The sequence below is a fragment of the Ahaetulla prasina genome, chromosome 2 (genome assembly GCF_028640845.1).
Source record: "Ahaetulla prasina isolate Xishuangbanna chromosome 2, ASM2864084v1, whole genome shotgun sequence".
Taxonomy (NCBI): domain Eukaryota; kingdom Metazoa; phylum Chordata; class Lepidosauria; order Squamata; family Colubridae; genus Ahaetulla; species Ahaetulla prasina.
This window is the reverse complement of record NC_080540.1, coordinates 81,799,453-81,821,343: the sequence shown is the minus strand read 5'-3', so window position 1 is coordinate 81,821,343 and position 21,891 is coordinate 81,799,453. Positions and strand designations below refer to the sequence as shown.

The 21,891-nt window shown below is 41.1% G+C and overlaps 2 protein-coding genes across 2 annotated transcripts in view; one reads left to right on the top strand and one right to left on the bottom strand.

The window, feature by feature from the left end:
- Positions 1-19,523, top strand: part of UNC5A (unc-5 netrin receptor A) — a 104,264-nt gene extending 84,741 nt beyond the window's left edge. Inside the window, exons 7-15 of the mRNA XM_058168679.1 lie at positions 3,126-3,314; positions 6,565-6,864; positions 7,251-7,338; positions 8,743-8,911; positions 10,544-10,777; positions 12,278-12,427; positions 16,097-16,261; positions 17,870-18,048; positions 18,504-19,523. Of these exons, the coding sequence (XP_058024662.1) occupies positions 3,126-3,314; positions 6,565-6,864; positions 7,251-7,338; positions 8,743-8,911; positions 10,544-10,777; positions 12,278-12,427; positions 16,097-16,261; positions 17,870-18,048; positions 18,504-18,669 (1,640 nt within the window). The 3' untranslated portion in view covers positions 18,670-19,523. The remainder of the gene's footprint in view (positions 1-3,125; positions 3,315-6,564; positions 6,865-7,250; positions 7,339-8,742; positions 8,912-10,543; positions 10,778-12,277; positions 12,428-16,096; positions 16,262-17,869; positions 18,049-18,503) is intronic.
- Positions 19,524-19,887: 364 nt separating this feature from the next.
- The window catches only part of HK3 (hexokinase 3), a 43,564-nt gene continuing 41,560 nt past the window's right edge, over positions 19,888-21,891 (bottom strand). The window contains exons 15-18 of the mRNA XM_058167847.1: positions 21,359-21,542; positions 21,102-21,257; positions 20,373-20,606; positions 19,888-20,128 (exon numbers count right to left, since the gene is read on the bottom strand). Coding sequence (XP_058023830.1) covers positions 19,993-20,128; positions 20,373-20,606; positions 21,102-21,257; positions 21,359-21,542 — 710 coding nt within the window. The 3' untranslated portion in view covers positions 19,888-19,992. The remainder of the gene's footprint in view (positions 20,129-20,372; positions 20,607-21,101; positions 21,258-21,358; positions 21,543-21,891) is intronic.

Genomic DNA, 21,891 nt, shown 5'->3' with positions numbered 1-21,891 from the left:
GAAGTACACATGAAGCACCCAGTGGAGGAAGATGAAAAGTGATTTTTACTGAGCGCAGGTAGAAGCTCAAGTTGCAGCCTTCCTGTGGCAGAAACAGAAGTGAATTGTTACAATTTCTTCTGCCTGATTTCATTGATAGGCTGTTAATCAATGGCTTCATCTAGGGTGAACAACCCCTTTTTGGAAGGTACGATGCTGACCATTGTGATCAGTTTACACAGCACAGCACTTTTTCCATAAAGTCCTTCAGATTTGCTGAAGTCTTGACTTTTTATGGGCAAAATGTGATGGACCGATTGGGACAATATCTTACCATATTTAATTAGGTCTCAGGTGACTTTAGCTTACCTGTGGCCTCCTATGGCATAAGGGAGAGCATGTGATGTTGGCTCCAAAATGTGCTTCCTTTTAGGTGGAGATAATGCCAACAGACCTGACAAAGTCTGTGGTGTGCTACCTCCTTAAGAGGTACTCTCTGGGTCCATCAGTACTTGACAACTATCCTCCTGTTTCTAACTTTTTTGTATAAGTACAGAGCATTTTAGAGGAAGTGGTTACCGGCACCCTTTTCACTCAGGTTTCAACTCTGGGCAGGAATGGAAATGGCATTAATTGCTTATGTGGATGATCTTGTAATGGAGTGTGAGAGTAACTTTGAGAAACTAGCAACGGAGTCACAGACTAGACAATGATCTGATAAGTGTTTTCAGACTTGCAAGTTTCACTTACTGTAACCTTACAATAAAGATAGTATCATACTCGTGGTTTTGGATTCCTGTCTAGACTACCTTGAAGGGCTGTCAGATCTTTAGCAGGATCTTGGAGCCTTGGTGGACAACCAATTAAATATGAGCCAACAGTATGCGGCAGCAGCCAAAAAAGCCAATGCAATCCTAAATTGCATTAACAGAGGAATACAATCAAGATCAAGTGAGTTACTAATACCACTCTATAAAGCCTTAGTAAGACCGTACCTAGAGTACTGCATCCAGTTTTGGTCACTACACTATAAAAAAGATATTGATACTCTAGAAAGAGTGCAGAGAAGAGCAACCAAGATGATTAGGGGAGTAGAAGCTAAACCATATGATGAACAGTTGCAGGAACTGAGCATGGCTAGTCTAGTGAAGAGAAGGACTAGGGGAGACATGATAGCAGTGTTCCAACATTTGAGGGGCTGCCACAGAGAAGAGGAGGTCAAGCTATTTTCTAGGGCATCTGACGGCCAGACAAGGAATAATAGCTGGAAACTGAACAAGGAGAGATTCAACCTGGAAATAAGGAGAAATTTTCTGACAGTGAGAACAATCAACCAATGGAACAGCTTGCCTTCAGAAGTTGTGGGAGCTTCATCACTGGAAGCTTTCAAGAAGAGACTGGATTGCCATCTGTCAGAAATGGTGTAGGGTCCCCTGCTTGGGCGGGGGTTGGACTAGATGACCTACAAGGTCCCTTCCAACTCTGTTTATCTGAATCTATCTAAATGGAGGTTATGCATCTCTTCTAGACCCATTGGACCTTTCAGTAACTCATATTGATGCTCTGGACAACTAAGGAGGCTGGTAGAAGGCATTGATGTATAGTAGTTCCGTTCTTTCCTTAATATATAATCTGTTTATAGAATAGAATAGAATTTTTGGTGCATATGCTCTCAGTGTACATAAAAGAAAAGATACGTTCATCTATGAGAATAAGAACCTGCATATACATTATTTTAATAATATAACAAAAGCTTTTCAGTTGGAACAGTTGGGGGAGAGCAGAGAAGCAGGAGCCTTCCCTGGTTCACATCCCAATCCAGGATTCTGTTTGAGAGACACACAGATTCCTGACTAACATTGGTTACTATTATAAATCAGCCACTACTGCCCTTCAGATATGGTAGGTTTCATTGTCAGCATTTCCCCAGACAAGGTAAGTTGAAATGCAGCTCATCTGAAAAGAATCATCTTAGGGAAGGCTATCTAATTAAACAGGGTGATGTGTTAAATACGTTGACAATACATTTCTTAGGGGAATCTCTCTCTCTCCCATCTTCAGTGTTGATAGCATTATTTTAGTTATTATGAAAGCTGACCATTACAAATATTCCTAAAATACACTGCTTGTTTTGCAGCTTCCATTTGAATTTTTCTAAGAGCCTTCCTGAAAATGTGGTCCTACCTTTCTAAGTTGAAAAGTGAAATTAAGCTTCTGGGTCCTGGAGTTCTCTTATTCTTTTATTCTTTTATTCTTTTATTCTTATTTCTCTTATTCTTTCTATTCTCTCTATGACTGCAAGGAAGCAGTCAACCAGTGATTTCTTCTGAAAAACAGAGTACAGGCGCAAGACCCTTCATGAGCCATATATGATCAGCCCAATGAGAAGCAATGCACTCCAGTACAGGTCTCTTTCCTACAAATTCCATTCCCTGGCAGATGTTGCCATGGATAACAGATGTTGCACATCATGTCCCATGTAACACCACTCCTGCGCAATCTGCACTGGCTTCCTGTGGTCTTCCGGGTGCGCTTTAAGATTTTGGTCACCACCTTTAAAGCGCTCCATGGCTTAGGACCCGGGTACTTACGGGACCGCCTGCTGTTACCGTTTGCCTCCCACCGACCCGTACGCTCTCACAGAGAGGGCCTTCTCAGGGTGCCGTCCGCCAAGCAATGTCGGCTGGCGGCCCCCAGGGGCAGGGCCTTCTCTGTGGGAGCTCCCACGCTCTGGAATGAGCTTCCCCCTGGTTTACGTCAGTGCCTGATCTTCGGACCTTTCGCCGTGAGCTGAAAACGCACTTATTTATTCAAGCGGGACTGGCCTAAAATTTTATTGGGTTAAAATTTTAGTGGGTTATTTATATTTTAATATTTTAATTCATTTTAAATCTGGCCACTTTATAATATGTTTGTTTTAATCTCTTTTAATATTGATACTGTGATTTTTTACTTGGCTGTACACCGCCCTGAGTCCTTCGGGAGAAGGGCGGTATAAAAATTGAATAAAATAAAATAAAATAAAATAAAATAAATGTCAATGAGCCTTAGGTTCATTCTTCTAAAGCAAACACAATTGTTTCCTACTGCAGACTAGAGCTTGGCACTGGATTCAATGCGCACCCCTCCTCTGTTCTCCTTTCTAGAAACTGGTGGCTCTGAGGATGTGGCTCTGTATGTTGGCTTGATTGCTGTAGCCGTGTGCTTGGTACTGCTGCTTCTAGTGGTAACCCTTGTCTACTGCCGGAAGAAGGAAGGGCTGGATTCAGATGTAGCTGACTCTTCTATTCTCACTGCTGGCTTCCAACCAGTTGGCATCAAGCCCACCAAAGCAGGTGAGTAGCCATCTGCTCTTGGCACATTCTCTAAGTGCTATAAGGTAGATACGAATCCTTTTGGGACCAGAAATGTGGATAAAGGGGTACCACTGGGGCAAGCAGTTATTCTGGAACCACATTCAAATCTTCTGTAAATTTGTCAGGTTTTTTTAGAGAGGTGGCTTTTCTTTCATTCCTCTTTTATTCATTTTTCTGTGGCAGTTAGGAAAGATGTAACCACAATGCCTCTGACCATGTCTCTAAACTTTTATTATATCAGTAGAAAAAGAACATGAGCAGTGGAAACGTGCGGGATAAATACAGCAACAGCTGCTTTGCGGATGAGAGATAAATTGTTGAAGGTAGAGGATTGCTGGCATACAGGTGGACTTTGCTCACCTGACCTTTTTCTTCATTATAACTCTAACAATTAGATTTGAAAAAAGTCTTCCAATAGCTGAAGTGAAAAGCTTTACATAAGTTAAATTTCAGGATGGTGCACTGCCTCCTTCAAAATTCATGTGTATCCTACTGCAGTCAACTAAAACAAAAGCTAAGCCTAAAACAGCATGGTTTAAGGGCTGGGATGCGGGCTTCTCAGTTTTGAAGCCTTTTCATTTATATATTTGTATAATAAACTTGCATGCCATGCATCTCACTGAAGTAACTTTAGGCGGCTTATGAACATTCATGATGCAGTTAGGTTTTAATAAATCCAAACTGCATTCCTAACATGTGAGAGGGAAAGGAAAAAGGGAAATGGGCGGAGTTTGATTTGCCTTACCCATTTTTTCCCCCACCAATTTTTCCAACTTTTTTGGCATGCCTCCTTGTACAGCCCAGATGGCAGTGCATCTTTCAGGTGGGAAAAAACCTCACCCATTTTTGTTCTGCTCTTGAATGTCTGTTATCCTAATTCTTGCCAGCTGGAAGCCAGATCTACCAAGGAGATACACCACCAAGACTTCAGAAGTTGGCATGTCAGGAGACTTTATCATGGATGGGGAAGCCATGCCCTGTCTACAATCTTCCAAGGTCTTGTTGGAAGCAATATCCTTCTGGGTTCAGTTCTAAGTGGGGAAAAAGACTGGAAACATGGAGACTGCTTGGAAAGATGGTTTAATGGTGGACAGGATCACATGGTTTGAGTTCCTAAACAGAAAAAGTGATCACATGCTTCAAGATGTTGGGTGAAGAACCAAAGAGATGAAAGAAGAGTGGAAGATGCTTAGAGTGCCTGAGTTTATACCCTCTGTGGAGCCCCACCTTAGTGTTTCCTGTTCCTATATAAGAAATGTATCCTGATTGGTTGTCAAACTCCCAGGTGATCTAGGGGTCTTAGCTAACTTTGTAGGTTGTCTCTCAAGCTTGCTTGAGTCTTCCCCTGTGGTGAGTTTCTGTTGCTAGATGGTCCCATTGTGTTGCAGATGAGGCCCATTGACAAAGGTTGGGGGAGGCAGGAAGCTGCAGGGAGCTGCTTTGTCTTTAAAACATGTCTCACCATTTTTCATCCAGGGAGATATAATATTCTGCCTTTTTAATATTTTCTAAAATATTTCATTCTTCTAGGAGAGGGGTGGGTGCTAACTTCCTACAGTCTTAAGTGTAGCTTTTGCAGATGCCATTACCTGCTAAGGAGTGTTAGTCTGGGGATGACGATTGTAGTTGTTTCCTGTTGTCTCTAAGAGTTTCTCGAAAGAGGACACTGCAAAGCTATAAGAACGTTCTTCTGGTTGCTCACCACCCAAAACCATGCTAGGTGTTACTACAGTCTTTCAGAACAAGTTTAGGAAAGCAGATTTTCCATTAGATAAGAAACATTTACTTCTGGTGTAAGGTAGTTGCAGAAATGATATATGTAAAACTCTTTCTGATTTATCTCACTTATGCTGATTAGTCAAATACTCCTCTCTTTCTCTCTGTGAATACCAGATTAAACCATAGGGAAGGAACCAAATAAATATAGGCAAATGTTCCAGTATTTGTGAGATATTTTGCTCTTGAGATTTTAAAGAGTCCACTATACAAAATGTCCCCCCCCACACACACACATGCACTCATCCATCAAGACAAACATTTGACCTTTTGGAACCAAGCCATAGAATGCACATACGTTCACACTTATAGACAGTTTAGTTTCAGGTCAAGGAAGCTTCCCTTTATTATACCATTCTCCCATATTGTGACTCATGGTCTTAGAAACATTCCTTTTTACAGTCTGATAAGTGACAAGATATTAAAATGACACGTGTATTCTGTTGATCTACATTTGGACTGCACAGATGGTTTCTGCAAGCTCTATTAACCCAAAACTCTGAGTCTAAAAAAGGAGATTACATTGCATCTTTAAAAAGCTGTCTTTGGGAAATAAAATGCATAACCTTATTAATGCAGAAAATGATGGTCTGAACAGAGATCTTTGTTTCTCGGGTCATTGCAACAGTCTGTTACCCCTGCTGGTTAATGTATTTTATGCAATACTGTCTGATGAGATAATGTTTTGTGATTAGGCTGCTACATACCTGAGGTGACTCAAATATCCGCATTTGCATCTATAAAGTAATCTAGCTAGGTTTTCCACTCTGCCAAGGAAGATTTTTTTTAATGTTTTGAAACAAGATGTGTAACTTTACCACCTCAACTAACGGGAGCCACTCGTTGCTCCCACGTAACACCACTGCTACGCAGTCTGCACTGGCTTCCTGTAGTCTTTCGGGTGCGCTTCAAGATTTTGGTTACCATCTTTAAAGCACTCCATGGCTTAGGACCCGGGTACTTACGGGACCGCCTGCTGTTACCTTTTGCCTCCCACCGACCCGTACGCTCACACAGAGAGGGTCTTCTCAGTGTGCCGTCCGCCAAACAATGTCGGCTGGCGGCCCCCAGTGGCAGGGCCTTCTCTGTTGGAGCTCCTACGCTCTGGAACGAACTTCCCCCTGGCCTATGCCAAGTGCCTGATCTTCGGACCTTTCGCCGTGAGCTAAAAACATACTTATTTATTCAAGCGGGACTGGCTTAATAGTTTTATTAATTTTAATTGGGGTTTTATTGTATTAGGGTTTTTAAATTTTTTAAATTTTTAATGTCGGCCTTTTCTAATATGCTCTGTTTTAAAAAAAATTTGTTTTAATTGTATATATTCTGAGTTTTTATCTTTTTGGCTGTACACTGCCCTGAGTCCTTCGGGAGAAGGGCGGTATAAAAATCTAATTAATAAATAAATAAATAAAACTGATCCCATTATCATCTCCATCTTTCTCTCACGCAGATAATTCCCACTTATTGACCATCCAGCCTGATCTGAGCACCACTACCATGACCTACCAAGGCTCACTGTGTCCACGCCAGGATGGGCCTGGCAAGTTCCAGATTGGCAACGGGCACCTGCTTAGTCCCCTGGGCAGTGGACGTCATACTCTTCACCACAGCTCTCCCAGTGCTGATCCGGTAGACTTCGTCTCACGATTCTCTACCCAGAGTTTCTTCCGCTCTTTGCCCAGGGGTGGTGCCAACATGGCGTATGGAACATTCAACTTCTTGGGTGGACGTTTAATGATACCCAACACAGGTGAGGTTGACAAGGAGGGAAAATATAGGACTGACAATATGGAGGGTGGCTACAGTGGGAGCAGCAGAGCTTTCTGATGCTCTAATTCTCCTCTGGATCCTTACTTAAGCACAGGCATCCAAGGGAAAGGGTTTTTTTTTCCTAGGCTGGATTCCTACATGGGAAAAGAAACATTTCCATAGATAAACTCAACAGAAGATACATTGTTTCCCCCTGGGATTTCTTATAAGGAGTGGATTGCTCATTTCCTCTTCCCTGCCTCTTTTAGCTAAGCAGCCTTTGACCAAAACCCATTCTTCAGTGTCAGCTTGCCTGTGAAATTGGAAGGCAGCTTGCCTGCAAGCAGTGGGTGGTACCCCTTGAGCCATCTCGTCTTTGTCTTTTAGGTGTCAGCTTGCTTATCCCACCTGATGCCATCCCACGGGGGAAAATCTATGAAATCTACCTAACGCTGCACAAGCAAGAGGATGTGAGGTACGTAGCTCATTTCCTGAAAAACCCTAGGAATCCTGGGATACTTAATTTAGCTATACTTACCTGTAATTTATCATGCCCACAATGTGCTCCTACATCTCCATTTTTGTAAAACTTCACTGGGAACCCTTAAAGGCCTATCCCCTTTCTGTCCTCTAATTTGAAACCAGGTATATGTATATAACCCTGTGAGAGTCAAAGGATGTTGTGGGTATCTGAGTGCCATCTGATATATATGCCATGGTCTTGTTAATCTGCAGTCCTGCAGGTGGACATGCCAAGAGTTGTCTTTGCTGATGTAGTGGGTACCACTGTATATAGATAACATTGTCTCCTTTAATGGTAATTACTCTCAACCCTTTGTATTGTTGGTGTTTTCAAGCCTACCATGGTATGGCCTGAAATAAATAGTGATGTAAAGTAAACGGTAAATTCACTTATGAGTTCATAGGGACAGAGGCAGTCTTGAAGATAAGGCATGAAAATAGTTTTCATTGAAAGGAGTGGAAATGTTCCCCGCATCAAGCTCATAGGGGAAGATAATATAATAAAGAGGATACAACCTTTATTAGGATGACCAAGCCATTTCTAGAGGTATTTATGCTGCAGGATCCATGATATTTAAAAAATATTATTTTCTTTAATGTTCATCTCCTGGCTCCTTGCAACTCATTCTTCTTTGTTCTCGTGCTCAGGGCTGCCTCAGCAACAAGCACAGATAGCCCGCTGCCATGAGGGCTTGTTTACTTCCCAGAATCCCCTTGGTGCTGTCTAAGGACAGAGATGATAGATTTGAGTGGGATGTCTAAATTGGGCTTGCTCTCAAGCATTCAGGATAATCGCCTTGTTTAAAAAAGGTAGTGGAGCTGCCAGCAGAAAGCACCTTGCAGGCTGCCCAAAGTCGAGTAACTGGCTACCAGAGCTTAACTACTAATCATGCCCTGATCCCTTTTTCTTCCCAGCTTCTGCTGGAAGAAAGATGCTCAACGGTGCCATTTGTTGCCGTATTGTCAAAACTCTTCTGGAGTTTCTTCTTGGCAGAAATTCCCCGGTGATAATCCCTTGCCGTAACCAGGAGAGAGTTCTGCTGTTGCCAGGATTATTGTATTAATGCTGATCTTCGGTGCACTTCTTGATAATTCCTAATCTCTAAAACCAAAGAATCATCTCTGGGTGTATTATTGTTATTATACTTGCTGATATTAACCCCATTCTATTCCTTCATGCTGTATGTCTCTCCCCACCACCACCCCCTTCACCTGAATTAATGGGTTGCAGATCCTGTTCCTTTTCTGTTTCAGCTGAGATTATGGTCAAGAGAAAGTAGCCGATGACTGGATCATGGAGGTGGGGGAGTTCTTAAGCCCCTTCCTTCTATTACTGATGCTTCTCTCTCTTGCCAAGGCTTCCGCTGGCAGGCTGCCAGACTTTACTGAGCCCCATTGTTAGTTGTGGCCCTCCGGGGGTGCTGCTCACCAGACCTGTTATCCTAGCCATAGATCACTGTGTGGAGCCAAATCCTGAGACCTGGAACCTGCGCCTGAAGAAGCAGTCCTGTGAGGGCACATGGGAGGTGAGGCATAGCCTGGAGTGTACATGTTGAGCAACTCATGGGTTGTTGCAACGCTAGGACTGCAGGTAGTCCTCGACTTACAATAGTTCATTTAGTGACCGTTCGAAGTTACAACGGCACTGAAAAAAGTTAACTTATGACCATTTTTCACACTTAACGACCATTGCAGCATCCCCACGATCATGTGACCAAAATTCAGACGCTTGGCAATTGACTCACATTTATGACTGTTGCAGTGTCCTGGGTATCTCCTTTTGCGGCCTTCTGACAAGCAAAGTCAATGGGGAAGCCAGAATCACTTAACAACCAGGTTACTAACGTATTAACTGCGATGACATGTTGGGGCAAAATTCACTTAACAAATGTCTCACTTAGCAACAAAAATGTTGGGCTCAATTGTGATCGTAAGTCGAGGACTACCTGTCTTTTATGCAAAACAGATGAATGTCATGCCAAATACACTACTTTTATCAACCTCTAAAATATATTAAAATCCACTAGCCTTGGTTTTGCAAAACATACCTTATTTCTGTGTCGTTCCCAGTACTTGGGGCCTAAGATCATCTAATTGTAAAATCCAAGGGTCTCCTTACTCTGGAAAGCAGCCACCACAGTAAGGGCCTTCTTGATAATGGCCGCTCAGAATTCTCCCTGGAAAAGCTGCTTGGGGCCTATATTAATATATCTTCACACCAGGTGAAGTCCTTCTCTTCTTCTAAGTTTCTTAATTTAATGTCAAAATATCCTCAAATGGATATTAATTATTTAATCATTGCTTTAATATAATTGGCCTGCTTTGCTACAAGAGGTTTTTTTTCTTCTAAATCTCTGTGTTATTATTTCAGTGGATTTGTCTTCAGTGCTATGCTATTATTTGTGCATTGATTTCTCATTTTGCATTGTATGTATGATTATTCTTCTCCCAGATAACACCAGTGATGAGATACTCAGAACTAATCCAAATAAATTAAGTAAACAACCAAGAATAGCACTGACACCCCCCATCCCGCCCCCCCACCCCAAATACCATGAATCAATCATTTGTCTGGTTTCCTTGGATATAATTTTAAGCCCATTTTCGCATTCCCAAAGCCAGGTCTTTGCCTAGTTTTTCTAAAAAAAGAAAAGAAAAAAAGAAACCTAAATTCTGCCTCAAGTGCTCCACTGTATGGTTTTGCTTTTTTGCAGAGTATACACAGCCCACAACTACTGATTCAATGTAATGGGTTGCGTGATCCCCAAGACCAAGAGAGAATCTCACAGGCTTCTCTAAGGAGGCAGTTCTAGTTTGTGCCTTGCAGTTTGTGCCTTGGATGCAAGCAGGGCCCTTAGAGCAACTGAATGTAATGCAAACAGTATAGATGCTGGAAAAAACACCACCACTACCCTGTTCCACTCAGGCTTCAGTTGCAGTCCTTACTAGATAGACCGGTGAAGCACTATTGTGACCCCACCTGTGCCAAGTGATATGTCAACCTGCCATTCTTTGTCTTCCTCTTCCACTATCTCTGGGTTTGCCTTAATCTCTCTCTCTTTTTCTCTCCCTCTCTCTGATATTGATGTGTATGTTCTGCTCTTTTGCCGTTTCTCTTTTTCTGATGTGGGGATTGTCTTCCTTTTCCACCTTTTTAGGATGTACTGCAGTTGGGAGACCCAGGATCTTCTGAACTGTTCCATTGCCAGTTGGAACCCCAAGCTTGCTACATCTTCACAGAGCAATTGGGCCGCTTTGCGTTGGTGGGAGAATCCCTCAGCATGGCTGCTTCAAAGCGCCTGAAACTGGTTCTCTTTGCACCCACAACTTGTACTGGGCTGGAATATGATGTCCGTGTATATTGCCTCAGTGACACCCGTGATGCACTTAAGGTACTCCATCAGGAAACTCTTTCACATGCAGTCCCTTGAAGCCGCCTTCCATAAAGCTCACATAGGTTGGAGTACCGTGTTTTTTACTACTTTTCAAGGACTCATTATTTGTTCATTTGTACTTGAATCATTTCAGTACTTTTGATCACGTAGCCAGAGCACAACTTTAATAATACAATCCTAGCTTAATTGCAGGATTAAGGCTCTGCAGATCTTCAGTGAAGTACTTCATTTCATCAGACGGTGGGGCAGAGAGTCCCTTTGAATGCAGCAAAGCATAATGGTGCCGTGCTTTTTAAGTAGTTGAATGAGTGTGCCTTTTGCTTCCCTTAGTAGTGGTTGTTTCGGTGTATATCTAACACACACCGAAGCTTTTTTTTAGTGAGAAGACTGGTTAATCCAGGCAACTGGCTGATCTTGATGGTAGAGACAATATGTAGTGAAGCCAATTACAAAGGGAAATTGTTCATTATCCACACTTTCCTATACAAGAAGCCTAATTTCTCCCTATGCAATTATTCAGCCTTTCCCATAATAATTCTAGTATCTTCTTCTAGTATACTAATATTTTCAATCCAGGAATTTTGTTTACACAGTACAGAATCTCCATAGTTTAGATTCAAACTCTACAATACAACAGAGCTGGAAGTGTCTTTCTAGCTCATCCAGTCCAACCCCATGATTGGTGCAAGAATCCAGACTAAAGCATCCCTAATGGATGGATGGCTACATTAACATCCAATGAAGAGAGGGCACCATCACTTGGGGAATCTGGCTCCACTGGTGAATCTCTATTAGGAATCCTGTATTTCAAGCCAATGGTTAACTCAGCAGTAATATCCTATAAACCAGACTCCAAAAAAGAGACAGGGTTAGGAAAGCATGTAATTTGTTTTATATTCATATTTAATAAAAGTTGACTGCATTAATAAAGTTGCTCCCCATTTTTAGTAATTTCCACTTACTGTCCCATTAAGAATGGACTTTTTAAGAAATCTAGAAAAAATTGCAAAAACAACTTGGCTATTTATCCGAGGCCCTAAGGTAGACCCATTATATTGGATTATATAATGTCTCTGGGACTAATTGTGACTCTCTTAGTGTTTTGTGGGTAGTTTTTTAATTATAAGTCACTTGAATCATTGGGTAGTCTAAATTTTATGAATAAATAAACACTAAAATGCAAAGATACTAGGGTCATGATACATCTTCGAAGACCCAGGTTTAGTATCCTTTGTCTAGTCAGTCACTGGGCAAAACTTTCAGCCTTGAGAGCCACACATAATATCTACAACTAGTTTAATTCCTCTGCACTTAGACATGCATGGAATACCATCACACACACACTTACATGTACATTTTTTTTTCACCATCACCACCACTACCTTCTCACTCATTGTCCCCCTTGAAGGCCAGAACTGTAGCTTAGTACCACAGGATAGTATTTGCTTCTTTAATTCCCCTCAGTTAGGCATGTCCCCTGTATTCATACCATTACAGGAAGTGGTGCAGATAGAGAAGCAGATGGGTGGACAGCTGATCGGTGCACCGCGAATCTTGCACTTCAAGGACAGTTATCACAATCTGCGTCTCTCCATCCATGATGTGCCCAGTTCACTGTGGAAGAGCAAGCTCCTAGTCAGCTACCAGGCAAGGTTTCTAATCCTGGGGTTATTTTTATCCAAGACAATACTGATTCTTTGTCTGAAATTGCTTTTATTTATTTATTTTATTTATAATTACATTTCTATTCCACACCATCTCCCGGAGGACTCAGGGCGGTTTACAGCCAATTATTAAAATACCCACACCAATACAATACCATTTTGTTGCATCAGCTTTGGAAAAGAAGCATGGAATTGTTGTATATATCAGGAAGGATATACCAGCTAAGCTAATTGAGGCAGATATTCAAGGAAGATTTATTGCTATTGAACTGGTGATAGATGCAAAAAAGACTTTGTTGATAGGTATTTACGCACCTAATCAGCAACAAGAAAAGTTTTACAAAATGTTACATGAGAGGTTGACCCTCTGGGATTATAGTTCGTTTATTTTATTAGGAGACTGGAATGGAGTAATTGATACAAGAAGGGATAAGAGAACTTCCTCCAAGAAGATACCTATACATGCAAAATTACCAAAATCTTTTTTTGAAATGATGGAAGACTTTGAGTTTAGAGATATATGGAGGTTACGGAATCCAGATGAGAGAGATTTTACTTTTTTTTCTGATAGGCATCAATCTTTTTCACGCATTGATTTTATTTTAATTTCTAATGACTTGCTTTCTAGGGTGAAGAAAACGAAGATATTTTCGAGGTGTTTAACTGACCATAGCCCAGTATGGGAGGAAAATTTAATAAAGCAAATTAGAAATCAGACCCACGAGCATATAAAGAGATTGTATAATGTGTTGCTTGAAATAGATTCGGAAAAGGATTTGGTAAAGGATTGTATGATAAAATGGGCACAGAATATTCAGGAACCAATAATGTTGGAAACATGGGAGAAAATTTGGGTTAGAAATGTTAAGTTTACACAAGCACAGAATTTAAGGGAAAATTTTTATAAGATGTTTTATAGATGGCATTTAGATCCCAAAAAATTATCATGTATGTATCCTAATATCCAAGCGAAATGTTGGAGGTGTGATTGTGATGATGCTACATATTTTCATATTTGGTGGACTTGCAAGAAAATTAAGGTCTTTTGGATAAGAATTTGGTGGATTATTCAAAATGTACTGAAGAAGAAGATAAAGTTCCTGCCACAATTTTTCCTTTTGGGAATTATAATGGATTGTACAGGGATTGAGACTAAACTGATTTTGAACTTAATAACAGCAGCAAGACTGTTGATTGGACAATACTGGAAGAAAGAAGAGATACCTACAATAGAAGAATGGATATTGAAAGTTATTAATTTGGCTGAGATGGCTAAAATCTCAGCGTTTTAAAAGACAATACGCAGGAAAGATATTTAATTGAATGGAAAAATGGATTGATTATCTACAAAACAGATATCAGATTAAGAAATATCAGATTGCCTTTGAATAATTAGAAAGTTATTTTATGTAATGGGAGGGGTTGGGAGACGAAAAGCTTTGGATGTGGTTATTTGGATTGGACTTTACCTTGTGATTGACCCGGGAAGCCGGGGTGGGGAGGGAGGGGATGTTTTGTTTTTAAAACTCTTTCAATAAAAAAAAAAATACCCACACCAATACAATACCATTTTGTTGCATCAGCTTTGGAAAAGAAGCATGGAATTGTTGTATATATCAGGAAGGATATACCAGCTAAGCTAATTGAGGCAGATATTCAAGGAAGATTTATTGCTATTGAACTGGTGATAGATGCAAAAAAGACTTTGTTGATAGGTATTTACGCACCTAATCAGCAACAAGAAAAGTTTTACAAAATGTTACATGAGAGGTTGACCTCTGGGATTATAGTTCGTTTATTTTATTTATAATTACATTTCTATACCACACCAATACAATACCATTTTGTTGCATCAGCTTTGGAAAAGAAGCATGGAATTGTTGTATATATCAGGAAGGATATACCAGCTAAGCTAATTGAGGCAGATATTCAAGGAAGATTTATTGCTATTGAACTGGTGATAGATGCAAAAAAGACTTTGTTGATAGGTATTTACGCACCTAATCAGCAACAAGAAAAGTTTTACAAAATGTTACATGAGAGGTTGACCTCTGGGATTATAGTTCGTTTATTTTATTTATTTATTTATTTATTTATTTTATTTATAATTACATTTCTATACCACACCAATACAATATAAGTATAATAAATAACAATATTTTAAAAACAATTAAGAACAAATGTTTACTGGCGAATCACTAAAATGCAAAGATACTAGGGTCATGATACATCTTGAAGACCCAGGTTTAGTATCCTTTGTCTAGTCAGTCACTGGGCAAAACTTTCAGCCTTGAGAGCCACACATAATATCTACAACTAGTTTAATTCCTCTGCACTTAGACATGCATGGAATACCATCACACACACACTTACATGTACATTTTTTTTTCACCATCACCACCACTACCTTCTCACTCATTGTCCCCCTTGAAGGCCTGAACTGTAGCTTAGTACCACAGGATAGTATTTGCTTCTTTAATTCCCCTCAGTTAGGCATGTCCCCTGTATTCATACCATTACAGGAAGTGGTGCAGATAGAGAAGCAGATGGGTGGACAGCTGATCGGTGCACCGCGAATCTTGCACTTCAAGGACAGTTATCACAATCTGCGTCTCTCCATCCATGATGTGCCCAGTTCACTGTGGAAGAGCAAGCTCCTAGTCAGCTACCAGGCAAGGTTTCTAATCCTGGGGTTATTTTTATCCAAGACAATACTGATTCTTTGTCTGAAATTGCTTTTATTTATTAATTTTATTTATAATTACATTTCTATACCACACCATCTCCCGGAGGACTCAGGGCGGTTTACAGCCAATTATTAAAATACCCACACCAATACAATATAAGTATAATAAATAACAATATTTTAAAAACAATTAAGAACAAATGTTTACTGGCCGAATCACTAAAACGGTCAAAGACCGATTAAAACCCCTTTAAAATTTCGCTAAAATATGTCTTAGGCTAGTCCTGCTCGGTGAAATAGTAAAGTCTTCAGTTCACGTTTGAAGGCCCGGAGGTCGGGGAGTTGGCGTAATCCCGGAGGTAGCTCGTTCCATAGGGCTAGTGCCGCCACAGAGAAGGTGTGGTTGACGGCACCTTGAAGAGGCCCGCTCTGTGGGAGTGCACAGGTCGTTGGGAGGCAATCGGTGGCAGAAGGCGGTCTCGCAAATAAGTTGCTAAGTTACTCTTGCCCTTTTATGCCCATTTTCTTTACAACACTTGATCAGAGTTATAACCACCAACCTATCTATAGTCCAGGAATATCACCTTCTGAAGCCAAGAAAATCTGACTGCTCTCTTTTTGCAGTGGTTTGAAAAGTGATTTGGAATATATGAGCAACACACATCACACTTGTTACTCCCTCCTTAAGTCAACCATGTTGTTTCTTGGATTAGATACAGCTTCTTCAAATAATTGTTTAGAAATGCAACGTGAATGCATACATAATTCCCCTTTGAATCGGCATTGCTGAACAGTCCAGTTATTAGTCAATTTGGGAACAGACAGCAGTTATGCATCTGCTATTTGGTACCAACCTGTACTTGGTTCAGCTGAGGCTGTTGGCACTTGCTTGTAACTTCAGCCAAGAAGCCTTTTCCTTTAGAAAAACATCATCTTGTAATTTGCATCTGGCCTTTCCCCTTATAGGAAATTCCTTTCTACCATCTTTGGAGTGGGCTACAGCCCTATCTACACTGTACCTTCACACTGGAGCGACTCAGCACCAACACATGCCAATTGGCATGCAAAATTTGGATCTGGCAGGTGGAGGGTGATGGGCAAAGCTTCAATATTGACTTCAACATTGCCAAGGTAAGGGCAAGAATACAATTCATGGAGATTGTGAGAACTTCTGTTAACTTCTTGGCTGGTTCTCCTGTGCTGGCAGAGGAGGGATTAGACTGGATGAGCCCTGTTAACCACACAGTGGAGCTCAGCAGGTATTTTACCAAGTACCTATTACCTATCTTTTGAATAGCTTTCATGTTCCTTATGTGGCTTTCTAGCTAGAATATTGGGTATGATCTCATAGAGGTCCTACTGAACATACTTAAGAATAGACATCAGAACAGATTTGTGTCGCAGGGTTTTGTCTTGTATATAATCCTTCCACCTGCTATTTTTTTTTATTGTAAAAGCCAGTGCCAAGCCATCCATGTGCTCAGAAAACAACAAATTACAGACCTGTTTTGGCAAATATTCCTGACTTACTGTTACAGTTCATGAACCAGGATGACTGTTAGGACTGCATTCTCACCTATATTATGTCCATTTTCTCCTGATGTGTCATGCCCACTTTGTTAGAAGATAGGGAGTGAAATGAAACAACCAGAAACAGGCTACCTTGTACCATATAGGGCTTTGTAGATGATAACCAGCGACTTGAATTGCATCTAGAAGCCTACAGGGAGCTAGCGGCAGCTCCCACATGGTCTTCAAGGGCAGCCCCATGCAGTTTAGCCAAGAGGTGATTAAAGTATGAGTGGAACAGGTGTAGTTAACACATTAGATGCACAAAGGACCTGACCAAGGCTGCCACATGCTCTTTAAGCAGGAGCTATGAGTTTAACAGGACTCCCAAATTGCACACTGGGTCCGAGTGGGAAACTGCTATCCTATCTAAAACCAAAGATGGAAATTTTCAGTTCCTGGATAAGGGGACCCCCAAACCCATACCCACTGTTGTATTGCCAGAAACAAGGAACATCAAATTAGTGTAGATTTATAACACAGAATTTTAGCCGTATTCTGATTTTTTTAATTTAATAGCCTGTGTAGTCAATTAACCTTAAATCAGTAAGTCCCATGCCAGATACAATAATGGATTTGGCCAAATCAGATCTCTGCACGAATAGCCAACAAACAAGCAGAAGTGCAAGGAAGAGCCATATAGCTTTTTTGCTCCTTCCTACCCTGTTTCCCTCAAAATTAGACATCCCCTGATAATAAGCCAATTGGGCTTTTGAGCACATGGCAATAAGGCCAAGCACTTACTTCAGGGTTCAAAAAAATATAAGACAGGGTCTTATTTTCGGGGAAACACGGTAGCTTCATAAACTCTGGCCTTTAAAACTGGAGAACTTATATCTTTCATATGAAGAGGTTTCTAATAACCTAGCGTAGATGGAGAAATGCATGAAAGCATATGACTAGTGCTTGCTGAAATTTCAATGGCTAGAGAAGTGGTCAGATAGTTAGACTCCATTTTTTGTTTGAGAAAGCAAACTGAGTTGCCAAATTAGAGGATATTTGGAAAGAAACAACATTATAGTTAGGAACCTTCATTCTCCTTAAAACCTGCATCTGGCCAAATAGAATAAACAGCCTTGTTATTATATACTTTTAGCTCTTTCTCTCAGCCCAGAATACTTACCACAAAGAGAGTATATGTAGGACCTAATAATTGTCTCTTTTTCTCAGGATGCACGGTTTTCGGACTGGCTACCCCCAGACAATGAGGCTGGCTCTCCTGCCCTGGTGGGCCCCAGTGCCTTCAAGATTCCTTTTCTTATCCGCCAGAAAATCATAAGTAGTCTGGATGCCCCAGTGGCCCGTGGGGCTGACTGGAGAGCATTAGCCCAGAAGCTGCACCTTGACAGGTATAAGGATTCTTTCTATAAAAGTGTACTAGTATAGAAGATGGAACTTGCTGATACAGAAATATGTGAGCTGGGTAGTAAGGTGGGCTGTGCAATTCTAATAGAGAGCTGGAGATGTTGTTGTTTTTTTATTTACATTTATATCCCGCCCTTCTCCGAAGACTCAGGGCGGCTTACAGTGTGTAAGGCAATAGTCTCATTCTATTTGTATATTTATATACAAAGTCAACTTATTGCCCCCCCAACAATCTGGGTCCTCATTTTACCTACCTTATAAAGGATGGAAGGCTGAGTCAACCTTGGGCCTGTTGGTACTAGAACCTGCAGTAATTGCAGGCAGCTGTGTTTTAATAACAGGCTATCTTACAGCCTGAGCCACTCAAGGACTGTGTTCTGTGTTTGCAATCACAGAAATGCTGGCGGTTTTTATTTGTATTCTTTCCCTCTTTCCACAGCCATCTCAGCTACTTTGCTTCAAAACCAAGCCCAACAGCCATGATCTTGAACTTATGGGAGGCACGTCACTTCCCCAATGGAAACCTCAACCAGCTGGCTGCTGCTGTGGCTGAAGTGGGCAAGCAGGACAGCTCCCTTTTCATGGTTTCAGAAGCTGAGTGCTAAAGCCCTAGGCAGGGACAACACAGGCCTCAGTCTGGAGATGATGAGGGGCACCTCCATTTCAAGGGTCACAGCATCTGTACTTGTCCTGCTTTGAATATGCCTGTGTGCCCTATCTGATCCTTGTGCCAAATTCAGCCAGAAGGCAAACACTGGGCTCAGTCTCCAGAAGCCATGGAAAAGGCTACCAAATCCCTACTCTGCTGCTACCAAAGCAGTTCTGGAACTGGTTGGGGTAGGTCTGTTTTTCTACCAAGTAGGCTGGCGAGCAAGTCTGATATGCTGGCATCTGGCTTGGATAATTATTCTAGAGCTTTCTTCTACTCTAGCATGGGAAGCAAAAGGAAAGGAAATGGTTAGCACAGAAGTCATTGTGAGTGACCAAGATAAAAGGTAAGCTTTGCTTTGAAGCTGAGTCATCTGTGTCCGGTCCACCGCATCCCCCAGGAAGCCCTTTGCCATAATAAAGTTTAAAAAAAGAGGGTAGCTCAGGATAGTTCCAGAGCCATTTTTGTAAATGTTTGCTCCAGCCCAAGAGGTATCTGACACTCAGTCAGAGAGGGCAGCCCAAGAGTTGGTGGCTTGCAGACACCTGGAGACCCATGGGACAAGGAAGAAACAGAAGGTCAACCAAAGGACGAGGGCCTTGCTCTCCTGGTGACTGTATCTGTGCCTCCTTAGTCCTTGCCCAGTGTATATGCAAGGGATTTGTGCGTGTGCGTGGAAGTCTGATCTGTGCAGTGAACGTGTGCTGGACCAGGCAGGTCTATGCCGTATTGTGTAAAGATCGTTTTTTATTCTGTATTCAAGTGCATTCAAGTATTTACACTTGGCCTTATGTACATATCAGCGTCTCGCACAGGGTTTTGGCGGGCATGAATGTAAATAAATTATATATATATATATTGCTACATGAGGCTTCTTGTATCTGTGCTCATACTTCATTGATAGAAACATGACTTCTAAAACAGGCAGTCAGAATTTGTAGCTTGAAGTATTCAGTTGCTCTCCTAAGTACCTTAAGGATGTGGAAATGATGAGGTTATGAAATTACTTTCATATTAGCCTCCTCTACCATAGCTAACTGGATTAAGCTCTTTGGAAAAAATGATAGCCTGAGAATCCAAGAGGCAATGGAGTTTGGTTTATTTCCCTCCTTGCTTTGAGCATGAATCAGAAATGTTAAACAAAACTGCAAAGATGGAGTACCACAGCTACCGAAATCTGGCTTTCTGCAATTTTGTCACAGCTGCCTTAAAGAAGAATAAAGTCCACGCTGCAGATCAAGACCTGTATCTAGTGAAGAACAATCCAGTTGCCTGCTTATTAACAGACCTTTGTACGGCAGGCCACAGCAGCAATGAGTGCAGCTCCCTTTCCTGAGCCATCCTCTGACACTAAGAATTTGACATTGCAGTTTGGAGCCAGCAGAGCTACTGTATCCTGAAGTTTTTTTGCAAAGCTGTAGATAGAAAGAAATACTATCACGGGAAAAGGAACCAACATTTAGTCCAGAATCAAGCAAACCCCATACCAACAACACAGCACCCGAGTTAACACCCTGCCTGGAAATATTGGCTCTTGCTGTTTACTCCTTTTTCTTTTCCACAAAATAAAATTAACTGACATTGCAAGCTCCAAATATCCCAAAGATTATATATAATTTTGCCGCCCCCCACCCCCCCGATGCAGAAAAATCAACTCACTAAGGGTTCATCTTATACACTGTCCCATCCACTCCAACCGTCACCTCCAACTTTGCCATGCGCTTATTTTCTCGAATCTTTTCTACAATAGCTGCCACTCCAGCTGCACACATCATAGCAGCTCGTGAAGTCACGGTATGACACACTTCCTTCACCACTTTGGCGTCCTCGGGAGAAACGGGCAACCCCAGCTCTTCCAGGCTCTGATAAACATGTTGGCGGCTTTGGCTGTCACTTAATAATATTAGAAGTAGAGATAGAAATTTGTTCTTTATTGGCCTTACAATAAGAAGTGGAAATATGGGGATTCTGGCAATCTCAACTGGGCCTCCTTTTAGCCATATTCATTCTAAAGAAACACTATGACCAACTGTGATCAGTAATATTTGGCATATTCTTAAACAGAAACCTGCACGGTTCCAAATAAACAATGTATAATGCATCCATGATCACTCTCTAGTCATATACCAACTTGCCTATTTTTTAAATCTTGTTTTGATTGACTTTTTACAGAATTTAGACATTAGGGCAGATGCAGTCTTCATTAAAAGGAAAGACCAAGGTAGACATGAGAAAGCCAAGTAAATTCACTCCAGACAGAAAGGTGAATAGCCTAAAGCTGGTAACTTTAGGCATTTTAATTGCATTGGAACTTAAATTCTACATCTAATGGCAAGATTCCTCTTATCAGGCAAATAATAATAGACAATAGAATATATAAATACTTACTTCTCTATGTCTGATAACAATTTAGTGGGAAAGATGCCTTTGTTCTGAAGTCCTTTAAACTCATGACCCCTAAAGACAATTTTGCGAGACGCTAACTCCAACAGAACATAGCGCACTATCTCACCCAAATACATGCCACTAATCATCTTCTCAAATCTGTGGGAGATGGAAAACAGGATCATACAAGGAGTTGACCTTGCAGGCAGCCATCACCACAGACCCCACCAGTCAATCCCCAATAAAAGCTACACAGTCACCTTTGTTGGCTAGGATTGAGAGATTCTTTATCCACAATGTCATCATAAGATGTTATGTAGTGCTCAAGACAGCCATCATCTCCAAATGCCCCACATTCCATATTGATGCACATTCTGCCATCATTACTCTCCAAGGTGCCCACATTCCTCATTTCTTCCATATAGCAAGCATTGCATCCAGTTCCTTGAGATAAAATAAGAGGGAAATGAATCATTGCTCAAAATTGACTATCATACTTTCCTCCATTCTGACCCAAGAAAATACTGTGGGCCAAGGATATTTTTTTTTAAAAGTCTGTCCAAGTATTTTTGCATTTTAAATGCATTAGGAACATTGTTTTATATATTAAGGATTAGTGGCCTGGAACAACAGGACATGTAGCCAACAATGCCAAGACCCAGATAAAGGAAGGATGAATCTGCATTTAGGAAGATCTCCTTCTGAATTTCAAAGATGGACTCATTTACAGAGTTACTATTTATAAAGAGGGGCAGCTAAGTTCCTCAGTGGTTAAGATGTTGGGCTTGTCAGC